The 13,423-nt window shown below is 33.8% G+C and overlaps 1 protein-coding gene across 1 annotated transcript in view; it reads left to right on the top strand.

Annotated features, from left to right (window-relative positions):
* GABRG1 (gamma-aminobutyric acid type A receptor subunit gamma1) overlaps nt 1-12,988 on the top strand; it is an 86,297-nt gene extending 73,309 nt beyond the window's left edge. Inside the window, exon 9 of the mRNA XM_061164677.1 lies at nt 6,964-12,988. Within this exon, the coding sequence (XP_061020660.1) occupies nt 6,964-7,233 (270 nt within the window). The 3' untranslated portion in view covers nt 7,234-12,988. The remainder of the gene's footprint in view (nt 1-6,963) is intronic.
* Nucleotides 12,989-13,423: the final 435 nt, after the last annotated feature.

Below are 13,423 nucleotides of genomic sequence, written 5' to 3'. Positions count from 1 at the left end.
AGAGAGGACGCATGCATACACACTAGGTTGCTTCAGTTGTGTCTGACTCTTTGCAACCCTATGGACTGTAGCCGTTCAGGCTCCTCTGTCCATGGGTTCTTTAGGCAAGAATACTAGAGTGGGTTGCCATGCCCTCCTCCAGGAGAAAGAGATGATACTTGAACACAACAGATTTTTAGCTTCAGTGACCCCTCTAAGAAAAATATAAGTTAATAAAAATGCTTTCTACATTATTCTCCATGTGATATTATATAATGGACCTCTTCTCTCTTTCTCTTACTTCATCCCCCCTTCCTTCTATCTTTTCATCCTTCCTTTCTTCCTTCTGTCATTTTCTTATGTCCGTATTTCTTTATTTCTTTCTTCTTTATCTTTTATTGTGAATGTCAGTGCCATTTTTGACTTGGCCTTTATTACCATAGTTGAGAAAAGAAGAGATGCTAAAGGCAAAGGAGAAAGGGAAAGATATACCCATTTGAATGAAGAGTTCCAGAAAATAGCAAGGAGAGATAAGAAAGCCTTTCTCAGTGATCAATGCAAAGAAATAGAGGAAAACAATAGAATGGGAAAGACTAGAGATCTCTTCAAGAAAATTAGAGATACCAAGGGAACATTTCATTCTAAGATGGGCTCAATAAAGGAGAGAAATGGCATGTACCTAGCAGCAGAAGAAGATATTAATAAGAGGTGACAAGAATACACAGAAGAATTATACAAAAAAAATCTTCAAGACCCAGATAATCATGAATATGTGATCACTCACCTAGAGCCAGACATCCTGGAATGTGAAGTCAAATGGGCTTTAGGAAGAATCACTATGAACAAAGCTAGTGGAGGTGATGGAATTCCAGTTGACCTGTTTCAAATCCTAAAAGAGGATGCTGTGAAAGTGCTGCACTCAATACGCCAGCAAATTTGGAAAATTCAGCAGTGGCCACAAGACTGGTAAAGGTCAGTTTTCATTCCAATCCCAAGAAGGGCAATGCCAAAGAATGTTCAAACTACTGCATGATTGCACTCATCTCACTTGCTAGCAAACTAATGCTCAAAATTTTTCAAGCCAGACTTCAACAGTACGTGAACTCAACTTCCAAATGTTCAAGCTGAATTGAGAAAAGGCAAAGGAACCAGAGATCAAATTGCCAACATCCACTGGGTCTTCGAAAAATCAAAAGAGTTCCAGAGAAACATCTACTTCTGCTTTATTGACTATGCCAAAACCTTTGACTGTGTGCATCACAACAAACTGGAAAATTCTTAAAGAGATGGGAATATGAGACCACCTGAACTGCCTCCTGAGAAATCTGTATGCAGGTCAAGAAACAACAGTTAGAACTGGACATGGAACCACAGACTGGTTCCAAGTCAGAAAAGGAGTACCTCAAGGTTGTATATTATCACCCTGTTTATTTAACTTATATGTGGAATACATCATGCAAAATGCTGGGCTGGATGAAACACAAGAAGGAATCAAGATCGCCAAAGAAATATCAATAACCTCAGATAGGCCGATGATACCATCCTTATGTCAGAAAGTAAAGAGGAACTAAAGAGCCTCTTGGTGAAAGAGGAGAGTTAAAAAGCTGGCTTAAAACTCAACATTCAAAAAATTAAGATCATGGCATCCAGTCTCATCACTCCATGGCAAATAGATTGGGCAACAATGGAAACAGTGAGAGACTTTACTTTGGGGGGCTCAATAATCACTGCAGATGGTGACTGCAGCCATGAAATTAAAAGATGCTTACTCACTGGAAGAAAACTATGATGAACCTAGACTGCATATTAAAAAGCAGATACATTACTTTGCTGACAAAGGTCTGTCTAGTCAATGCTATGATTTTTCCAGTAATCATGTATGGATGTGAGAGTTGGACTATAAAGAAAGCTAAGGGCCAGAGAATTGATGCTTTGTAACTGTTGTGTTGAAGACTCTTGAGAGTCCCTTGGACTGAAAAGAGATCCAACTTGTTAATCCTAGAGGAAATCAGTCCTGAATATTCTTTGGAAGGACTGATACTGAAGTTGAAGCTCCAATACTTTGGCCACCTGATGTGAAGAACTGACTGATTGGAAAAGACCGTGATGTTGGAAAAGATTGGAGGCAGGAGGAAAAGGGGACAACAGAGGATAAGATGGTTGGATGGCATCACTGACTGGATGAACATGAGTTTGAGCAAGGTCTAGGAGCTGGTGACGGACAGGGAAGCTGCAGTCCCTGGAGTCACAAAGAGTCACACATGACTGAGCATCTGAACTGAATATATTTTACTAGGTTTTTATTTCTAGTCATTGAAAATATGATTCAGGTGTGTTTGTATCAATATCTATTTTCAGTTAAATCTAGTATGCTAAATATATTGAATTATAGAATCAAGATCTCCTATGAAATAAGTAAAGATCTCAGAAAAGCAATAGTAATAAGCAATCCAAATAGTCATTCATTTTAAAACTCAAGCATTCAGCCCCTTGATGATAAAAATATCAGAAAACTATTTTATACCTATTTTAGGAGCCTGGTATACCCATTTGAGGACGGAACTTTCTTATTTGTAATCTCTCAGTGGTGGAAATGTTAAATGTTTGAAGTTTATTCCACCAACAATGAACAAGAAGAGTTTCCCTACTGGCTCTGAATAAGAATCTCCCTGCTGTGTGGGAAACCCGAGTTAGACCCCTGGGTCAGGAAGATCCTTTGGAGAAGGGAATGGTTGGTTACCCACCTTAGTATTCTTGCCTGGAGAATTCCATGGACAGAGAAGCCTTGTGGGCTACAGTCCATGGAGTTGGACATGAGTGAGTGACTAAGAATGGGCAATGAATTATTCTCTATGAAGAGAATAATGACAGAATGTGCTCTCTGCTTTCAGGGATCTTTCAATCTAGTCGTGGGAAAATGAATTAGAAGTATAAACAGAAGATAAGAAATACGTACAAATAACAGTCCAATGTAAAAATCAAAAGTCATCAAAGACACTGTAAAGAAGTGGAAGTTAGGTGACTGGCTTCCAATACCTTTTCAGCAGCAAAATGTTTTCTAAGACAGATATAATTTAAGAATATTTGAAGAGGTTCTCACTGAAACAGAGGTAGCCCCCCCAGAGTCCGCACCGAGTGGCCTGTCTCATGCCCAGAGGGACCCCTGAGACCCTACGTTACAGTTTGTGAGGCAGGGACACGCACGTGGTGTTGAGAAGGGGCCCGACCATCGTGAGCGAAGCACAGTGGGCGGGCTCCTCTGATTCCCTGTCAGTAGTTCATTCAAAGTGTGTGTAAGCTAGTTCTCCCAAGTGGGCATCTGATAGAGAAAGCTACAAGGAAAGCATGACATCGTTCAAGTCGTTCTCTGAAGAATAAATTGCAGTTTTCAGGAAAACGAATTAGCAAGAACATTTGAGAGAAGGAACCACGTAATCCAGGTTGAGGTTTACATATAAGAATAAAAAGTAGACTAGTGTAGTACTCAAGCTGTTTGTCTAATACAATAACCACAAGCTAGGTTGATTTAAACTAACTAAAATCAACCAAAATTTTAAAATTTATATCTTAGTAGCAGTGGTCACATTTCAAGTGCTTAGTAGCCACATGTAGAGACTTCTCCTGGACAGTGCTGGTTTAAAAATAGGGATCTTAGGAAAGAAATTAAACCAAGTTGAGGATAGAAAAGTAATTTCTTGCCAAGATGTTAAAGTCTCCAGCACAATGTTAAGAAATTTAGATTTTGCCTTGTCAGCACTGATAAGCTATGAATGTTTTCAAGGAAGATGGAATATTTGTTTCTATATTTTCAAAAGACAATTACAAGTAGCATGGAATACTTTTGAATTACAAAAGAAGCAAGGAGATAAAGACTATTGCCAAAGTTCAAGATGTAATAGATTACTGAGGATGGAACTAGAATATAAAAGTGAAAATAAAGTGTGAAAGGTATTTTTGTGTGTGTGTATTTGTTTTGGACACAGTATCCAACCCACAGCCCATTCTTCAGCTAATACATATCATATCTTTGTGAATAAGCAATCTTCTACCTTTTAGAGCACAAAAATAAGGAAAAGTTGTATCAGTACAGTTTCACGAATTATAAACTTTCTTTCCTATAATGGTATTTGGCAAAGCTTCCAGGAATGATTATTTGATATTGGTGAAATCTGAAATACAGTAAGAAGCTTACTTGTGTATGGTTGAAACAAATGGACAAATCAAACCATGTATAAATGTACAAGTGAAAATACAATTCCCTGCTTGGCAGCCTTGGTCCCAACCCTCAGAATTAGGTTTGTTTGTTTTTTTAGCTTTCTGTTTTTTACTTTCCTCTGATAATTATTTCCATTAACTTCTATATTCTTGAAGTACCAAGACTGACAACTCAGAATGACGAAAATCTACCTCATGTCTATTTTAACACTAATATAGTTTTGTAATATTTGAAATTTTGACTGATAATTAACTAATTATTCTCATGTATAACTTTTTGATGAAAAGTTAATAATAGTGATACTAGTCAATATTTCATAATATCAATAACATGACCTAATAATGTCTGCAATGTCTGCTAATTACTAATACTTAATATTATTAATGGTAGTAGTATATGATCTAAATAGTTAAGTATTGGCCTTGGTGCTTAAAATATATTTTGTATATTAACTATATGATTAATCTATAAGTAATAAAGTATCTAGTATATAACCAGATACATATGTATCTTTAATAGAATGGGATTGATTTCTCAAAATGTTAAGTTCAGCTATATTCTTAGTGATTTTTTTGAAATGACAAAAAGATGGTATATTCTCAAAACTACATCATTTGAAGTAAAAGAAAATTGTATTCAACTGTTGTTTTCTTTATATTATTTAAACAGATCTATTTTATTTTCTCAATGTTTGTTATTTTGGGGGAACATCAGGATCTTTATTTGAGAAAGTATAAGGTAGGCTATGCAGTTGTACTTCAGATAAATAAAGTTTATAATGTTTATATTTTTCCAATTAACATTTCAATGGTTCCAGATTACAAATTTCTGTATGTCACAAATATTTTATTTTACTGATACTGTATCAACTCTTTAGCTATTTTTCTCAGCACATACAAAATTCACTTCAAGTCACGTACATCATTCAATGAAGTATAGTTTCCATTTATGATTAGTGGCATTTTGAGGGAGATAGCAGGAAACCAGAAAACCATCAATCCAAAGTGTCACCGCAATAGGTGTTCTCCATGGTTTTGGCCACCAGGGGTTGGTTCATATTTTAAGTGAAGCATTTGCAGTTTTCCTCCATTTTTGTGCACTTTAATGTTTGATCATCCTTCTCATGCAAAATTGATATCTTCCAACAAACACACTGCTTCCATTTATGGCAGTTATGAGTGATAAAGGGAGTATATTTTATGTCTTATAGCCTTGAAATTGCATATGAACAATCTTATATTTTAATCGCTTTCACTCTGATTAATATTGAAATATATGCTATTTAAGTATCAAGTGATAAGAAAATTAATACCAATTTGTCTCATTTTTGTACATAAGTTAGTGCTCCACTAAAATGTAGGAGTCTAGTCAAGTACCCCCAAGTGACAATCTCAGAAGATCATCATTAACATATAATAATATGTTGCCTCTGTTTTTCATGATACATGTGCACAAGTTCAGTCACAAATTTATTTGTTTTTAGGGCATTGTTTATCTTTGGGTTGCACAATTTGTTCCTAATATGGATAGTATAACTTGTGTGATGGATTTATCTTTTTAAAACATCACTAAATGTGATTATTTGCTTTTTGATCTACTGAATGTTTAATATTTAGTGGTTCAGATTCTATGTTTATTTTAGAAATAAAGTCGGTTTGAATATAGGTCCAAATGTTTTTAAATTCTCATTTTTGTGCTTAATTTTCTAAATCTTTCTCATACAGTGTTTAATTTTCATAGATATGAGATTTATCTCAGAATTTAGGATGAAAAATTTTTATAAACATTTTCATTAGAATTTAAAATCAGGATAAAACAATTGTTATAATCTTGGCATTGTATTCAGTGTTTACAAAATAAAACCACTGATTATACTATATTGTGAGATTCATATCTAGAATAACCCCTGAAATACGTGGATGTCTGGAAGAATAAAGGGTTACTAAAGACAGCAATTTTCATTCATAATTTACTTGCCATTTTATTGCCATTTATTAAGCATTCATTAATGTAATTCTTCCCCAGCCATGGGGAGGATTGGAATGAGACAAATTTTGGTTAGAATGAGCAAAATTTTGAATATCAGTTGTTTCCAAGCTTTTTAACTTTTTTAACAAGCTTCCAAGTTTTTAACCCCTACACATTCTTTCTCCCAAACACAATGCTTTGTGCTTATCCACAACTCCAGACCTCAAATATTTTTTATTCATTTACACCTTCTCAAAATGTTCTGCTTTATCAAAATCAGATACTAACAATCTTGTATTTTAACCACTTTCAGTCTAATTAACATTGGAACATATGCTATTTAAATATTAAGTGATAAGAAAATTAATACCAACTTGTCAATCTTTATTATTTGTTCTCATTATGACTAAAATACAGTACAGAATATAGCTATAGCAAACCAACAGACGTTTATAGTATTGTAAATATTTTACTGTAAATATTATGGAAAAATATAGTTTATCCTCATTTTAGAATTAGATTCATGGTCAACAATAATTTAGTAGATCATCTTTTTAAACGTATAAAAAGTATATTTCATTTTTAGTGTCTTTTTCCTTCAAAATCTTTGGAATATAAAATAGTATTTTTATAAGCTACAAAGTAAATTATAGTCTAAAAAAGATGTTAGGATTGAATATTTGATTTTTGAAAAATAAGATTATTTTTTACTGCATATCACTCTTATAGTTTGCCTTGAGGGACAAATTGATCTTTTTTATGCTATTTTTTTCTCAACACTCATTTATTATCTTACTCAGATGTCCTCCGGACTCCATCCTGGATCTACTCTGATTCCAATGAATAGCCTTTCTCTGCCGCAAGGAGAAGATGATTATGGCTACCAGTGTTTGGAGGGCAAAGATTGTGCCAGCTTCTTCTGTTGCTTTGAAGACTGCAGAACAGGATCGTGGAGGGAAGGGAGGATACACATACGCATTGCCAAAATTGATTCCTATTCTCGAATATTTTTCCCAACAGCTTTTGCCCTGTTCAATCTGGTTTATTGGGTTGGCTATCTTTACTTATAAATTCTACTTACTAGGAAAAATGAAAAAGAAGTCTGACTAAATCCAATATAATCTCCTGTCCTTCAATAGCATAAGTTTGAATTCAAAATGCAGAGAAACCAATGGTTTAAATGTGAATATTTATTTTACCTATTTTATGGCTTTCATAGGTAAATAAAGTAGCAGCTTTCAGATTAATGTACTTTATATAAAACAAATTATTGCAAACTTCAGCCTATTAAAATAGTATTGTATATTTGTACTTTAATTTTCTTTATTTTTGCATATATCCTATTAGGAGTTTGAATTTATGAGTTCTGTGATTCATATTTTAAAGATGGAATAATTTATTACAAATTTTATTTAAATTTAGCCTAATCTAATGCCTAATACTATGTAATCTTTTTTTGCCTAGAAAATATTGTTAATTTGTTTTTTTTTTTTTTTTTGCTTTTTATTTTTATGCTTTGTTTAGGATAGAACTAGTTGAAAACATTAAACCATGATTTCATTGGGTCGATTTCTAAGAAGCTTTACACCTCCAAATAAATTAATTTTTAAATTTTTATATTTTAAAGAAGAAAGGCCAGTTTTTAGCTTATCTTTAATCTAGTTCATTTCCTGATGAAATATTTAGGTTTGGTGGCTTGCAAACTAGGATGGAAACTATCAAAGACACTTAAATACAAGGTGAAAAGAAATGAAAAATATTACATTTAACCATTTTATTCTCTGTCTTATAGCATTTATGAAGAACAAAGAGATTAATACTGAAATGTTTAGATCTACCAACCTTGAAATTAAATGACTTTTTCTTAATCTTCTGCAAAAGTATTATATTCTTTAAATTAACAACAACAACAAACATTGAGGAACACGGCTTGTATTTACTCATGTGGCTAAAGAATATTATCCAGCAAATTGATTTGAAATTCAATTTGAGGATATTGTCTTAGGTACATGCTATTAACATTTTTCAGACCAGTGATATTCTGGAAACACAGTTTCAGGCCTGTGTTGTATATTGTCTTTTCCAGTTCCTAAATTTCAGCTTGGTCAGCTTTACGAGTTTGTTATAAATTGTAATGACAATCTGTTTTTCAGAAAACGTGAGCAGGCACAGAAACTATATTAAAGGTGAAATTCTGTTAGAGGTACTTCTAATGAAAATGAGTGTATGGAACACTCTCAATTCTGAGAGACAGGAACAAAAATAATCTTACTATAGTTTAGCGCCTGTTGATTAATAGTTTCCAAATGTCTGTTTTGTTAAGTGGCAAGTTAAACTCAGGCTTTAATTATTGTATTCCTGTAACTAGTTTAGCATATCAATTATTTATAAGAACTCCCTGTTCATTCACCATCACCTAATCATTTGGAAAATCACCAGGGTGATCTTGAGGGTAGCCTTTAAACATTGTTTCCATTGTCAACAGCTACTATAGGGACAGAGTTTTAAGATCTGACCCATCTCAGGTGTGTGGAGGAAGCTACCCCTTGTGCACGTGACACCATGTGGTTAGTGAATACATGAATATGCTCTGGCATGGTTATTCTTGGGCTTTTAGAATATATAGGGGTTATTTTAGTCTCGTATATTTCATTTTGTATCAACAGCCTACATCTGAATTTTTTCACTTTGCTTATAAATCTTGGGGAAAAGTAACCATGAATTAAGTGATATTGCCCAAATATCCACCGACACTGCTTTTTTTGAATGGAGAGCCAAATTAAACTTTGGCCATGTATATATTCACTTACAAAGTGCTCATGCTTTCATTTTTATAACATTGCATACTGAGATATTCTTAAGGTAAACATTCATTTAAAGATAAATGAAAAATGAAGTACCAATGAAGAATAAATCATTTCACTAAAATGTATCATGGATATTTCCACGTTTTAAACTCTAGCCTGCTCATTATCATGGGGGCAGTTTTAATTCTGGTATTCTTTCAAGTCTATCTGAGCATGGCCATACTTCAAAATTCTTAAAAATTAATATGAACAACTTTGCTTTTCTCACTGTGTTCCATTAACTCGACTTTACTGTTCACAATTTTCACATTGTGAATAAATGAAAATAAAATATGATGATAAAAATTAGATAAAAATATGACAGATGGTTTTCTATGTACATTCATTGTATATACCATCAAGACATGTGATTTGTTTTCAAATCCAGTGGTATTCTGAGTAGTTCTATTTAAATATGCAAATCAGAAAGGGAAGTGTGCACAAATTTTATTCTTTCTAAAAATGAGAATGAAAAGAAGATGCAATTAGATTATTTTTTACAAGAAATCAAGTAGATCTTACTGTAAAAGGAAATGCAGTCTAATCCCTGTTTCTCTCTTCTTTCAAGTATTAGTTTTATTATTTTAGGAAAGAATTCTTAAAAAAAAAAATTCCTCCTTTTTCTCCAGGTGAGTTACATCTTGATTTTATTGGATTCACTAGCACTTGTGTTTTCTGACTATTTAAATATACACTGAATAACATACACCACAAGAAAAAAAAATAGATATAGAAAGGATAATTGGACCAGAGGGACTTAAAATAATTTGGAGAAGTGTTAATTAACATAGCGCTATCCTCTAAATATGTTACCAGGATCCAGAAGTATTGAAAAGGAAAATTGTGACTGGTATGATTTTACTCTCTTAGATTTATGATTGCATGAAAATATTTTATCTATTTTGAATTGCATAGATAGACTCAATTGAAATAAAATTCCTAAAATGTCAAGTCATTTCTGAAAAAAAGAGAAAAACTTAGATTGTCTGAGAATTTTGTAGGGAAAGGGCATAATTCAAGAGTAAATCTAACTAAATAGAAGGTGTTAATGTAATTAGAAATTAGACAATTCATTGGATACATTATATTTTAAAAATATAGATTTCATTAAGGAGTTTTTAAACTTATTAACTTTAGGTTAAAGTACAATAAATATGGGCTCCCCTGGTGGCTTAGATGGTAAAGAATCTGCCTGCAATGAGGTGGACTCAGGTTCATTCACCATTGCAGGCAGGGGTTGGGAAGATCCCCTGGAGAAGGGAACAGCTTCAGTATTTCAGTATACTGAAATATACTGAACCCACTTCAGTGTTCTTGCCTGGAGTATTCCATGGATGTAGGAAACTGGCGGCCTATGGTCGATGGGGTCAAAGAGTTGGACACGACTGAGCGACTAACATTTCACTTTTCACAATAAATGTGGGTAAATATAGAAACAACCCCCAGGGTTTTTCTCCCCCTTTAGTGTGTTCCCATATTCTGATATTAAATTTAATCATAAGATATCTTATATTTCAGCTTAATAGCAAGACCCATATTGAGAGCTACATCCTTTCCAAGGATTCGGCATCAAAAATAGTGATTGACAGAGCTCCCAATCAAGGGCTCATAACTGTAAGATGTGAAACTGTGTTTCAAGTCAAGTGTGTTGTGAAGAAAGGCATCTCGTACTTTGATTATGCAAGAGATTTAGATGAAATGATATGTTTGAGTTTAAAATTTAAACTGATTACCAATAATTGAATAAATGCATAATAAATAAATAAACACATGTATAAAATCCTCGGTTTATTTTTTTGTTGCTCAGTCATTCAGTCACATCTGACTCTTTATGACTCCATCACCTTGAGCCCACCAGGCTCCTCTGTCCATGGGGTTTCTCAGGCAAGAACACTGGAGCAGGTTGTCATTTCTTCCTCCAGGGGATCTGTCTGATTCAGGGACCATAGCTGTGCCCCCTGTGTCTCCTGCATAGGCAGGCAGATTCTTTACCACCGAGCCACCTGGGAAGTCCCCAAAGTTTTATACCAGTGCCTATTTTCACTCTTGAAAAATTCAGCAAGATACCACATTTGCAATTGCAATAATTCATTGATCTTAGTGCTGGAGTTTAAGTGAAGTGGTTCCATAGACAATGACTTAGCATTTGTCCCAAGAATAACATTTTGAAAATAATTTCTGACCAAGCTATTTTTCTTTACATCGTCAAATTTATGTAACTCCCTTTGTCACACCAAACAAAGTCCAGACTTACTTGCTATTGTTTCTATTGGTCATCATGGTATTTGCTGCTAGAGCCCTTAACAAAGCATAGTAAAGTCATGGAAACTGTTCCAAAACTTCTAACAAAATTTTCCAAGGAGTTTCCAGACACTATTGACCACACTGCTCTAGTCAATGTAAAGTCAGGTCTGCTTTTCTTGTGTTTGCATTTTGAAAATAACCTAACTTAATTCAAATATTTATGCAGCACTTCCTATGTATAAGGTAATGAGGTACAAGAGGGAATGTAAAAATGAGCTTTCCATAGGAAAATTATCGTATAATCAGAAGATTAGTTATACAATTTAAGAGAGGGAAGGTAACTCTGAGAAAGTTTCTTGCAGAATATGTGCTTAGACATGGGAGTGTGAGAATTCAATATGTCAATAGGTGAGGTTAATAGAGAACACGTTTTCCAGTTGAGTAAATAGCTTGAAAAAAGAAACAGAATCAAATAAAAGTTTGCTTTTATTTGGGTACAAATAAAAGTTCATTTTAACTGAAGGTCAAAATTCATACAGGAACAAGCAAAGATGAGGCTAGATAGATAGATCTAGCCCCATGATAGGCAAGAATACAAATTTCAGAGGGCTGGGTGATGCAAGCCTGGTGTGCTGCAGTCTACGGGGTTGCAAAGAGTCGAACATGACCGAGCTACTGAACTGAACTAGGTGATACCAATTTTTGAACAGTTTATGACGTTACGTGAATACAGAAGCATCATTATTCATATCACAGAAGTTTCATCCTACTGGTGTGTGTGATGTTTAGAATAAGAACAACCAGTTAGGAAGCTTCTACTATAATACATGGAAGGAGAGAGAATGAAGGTCAGTATGCTGGGAATAGAAGTTCAGTGGAGTAGGGGGAAAGATAGATCCTGAAATAAAAGGAAAAATGGCAAACAAGAAGCTGTGATTAACAGACAATATTAACTAAGTGACATGCTGTGTGTAAGAAAGGGTATCCTGCATTGCATAGTAGGTGTGCGAGTGTAAACCACTAGAACATTACAAGGAAATTTCGAATGTATTATGATCTTGTTGTTACTTGTAACATTGTAATCAAATGCTTATTTTCCCTACTGATCTAAGGTCCTCCCACATTAGGGATGACAAAAAAGAATAATCTCCTGAAATACAGTCTGTCCAGATTGTTATTATTTTGTAAAAATCTGTTCCCTCACTGAAAGGGCTTTTTCTTCAAGTAACTGTCTCTTCTTTCTTTCTAACTAAGGAAAAATACTATATTTGGACAAAGAGAGGAAGGGAGGAGAAGTGTGAACATAAATAGGCTGCTGAGTGACCAGACAAATGCAGGAAGTTGATTTCTGATTCTCAAACAATTTCTGAAATATTTGTCTCAAAGTAAATTATTGTTGGACAATGGAATGTATCTGGTACCTTTGAATCTGTGTGAATAGTTCAGATGAGCCTGTGATAGCTATAATGCAGTTAAGCTGAAAAGAGTTACTAATTAAAAGACTTTGAAGATATAGATGATCTAAATACAAATGGTTTGGATCTTGATAAACTACTGTGATAACAGTTATTTGTGTCCATATGTAGTCACTTTGTATAATAAAATTTTATGGCTTGTGATTGCAATGGCTTCTGTTGTCAGCTTCTGACCCGTCATTTTGGGGAGCATCCTGTGAGTGTGTGGCAAAAGTATCTCAGTTTATCTGTCTTCTTTCCTTTAATGATTCTGAGTGCAAATAAATGCAGTAACTTATTATGAAATAAAAAGTTACATTCTCTTAGAATGTGTCTGTTTTGTACTTTTCTTACAGATAGGTCACTTTTTTGGTTCTGAATATGTAATTATGATTTTAGCATAGCAGTTAATTTCTGATAATGTTATTTCACATTTTTTTCCAATTAAGGAAATAAATTTAAGAGTTTCTCTTTGACACAGAGATATGAAAATGAATTAAGCTAAATGAACTAAAAGATTAGGCAAAGATAGTTAATGTTTATGCATGATTCTCACTGCAAAGATAATGAAAGATTAGTTTAACAACCTGTGATTTCATCTTAATCAGAACAGCCAGATATTATGCCCCACATGAATCAATGAGAACAATATATATTAGCTAGGATTAATACCTGAGCCATTCCAAATACCCTGCTATGAAAATGTATTATTTCAT

Source organism: Dama dama, chromosome 17, assembly GCF_033118175.1.
Source record: "Dama dama isolate Ldn47 chromosome 17, ASM3311817v1, whole genome shotgun sequence".
Classification (NCBI taxonomy): Eukaryota; Metazoa; Chordata; class Mammalia; order Artiodactyla; family Cervidae; genus Dama; species Dama dama.
This window is presented reverse-complemented; position numbering and strand designations above follow the sequence as displayed.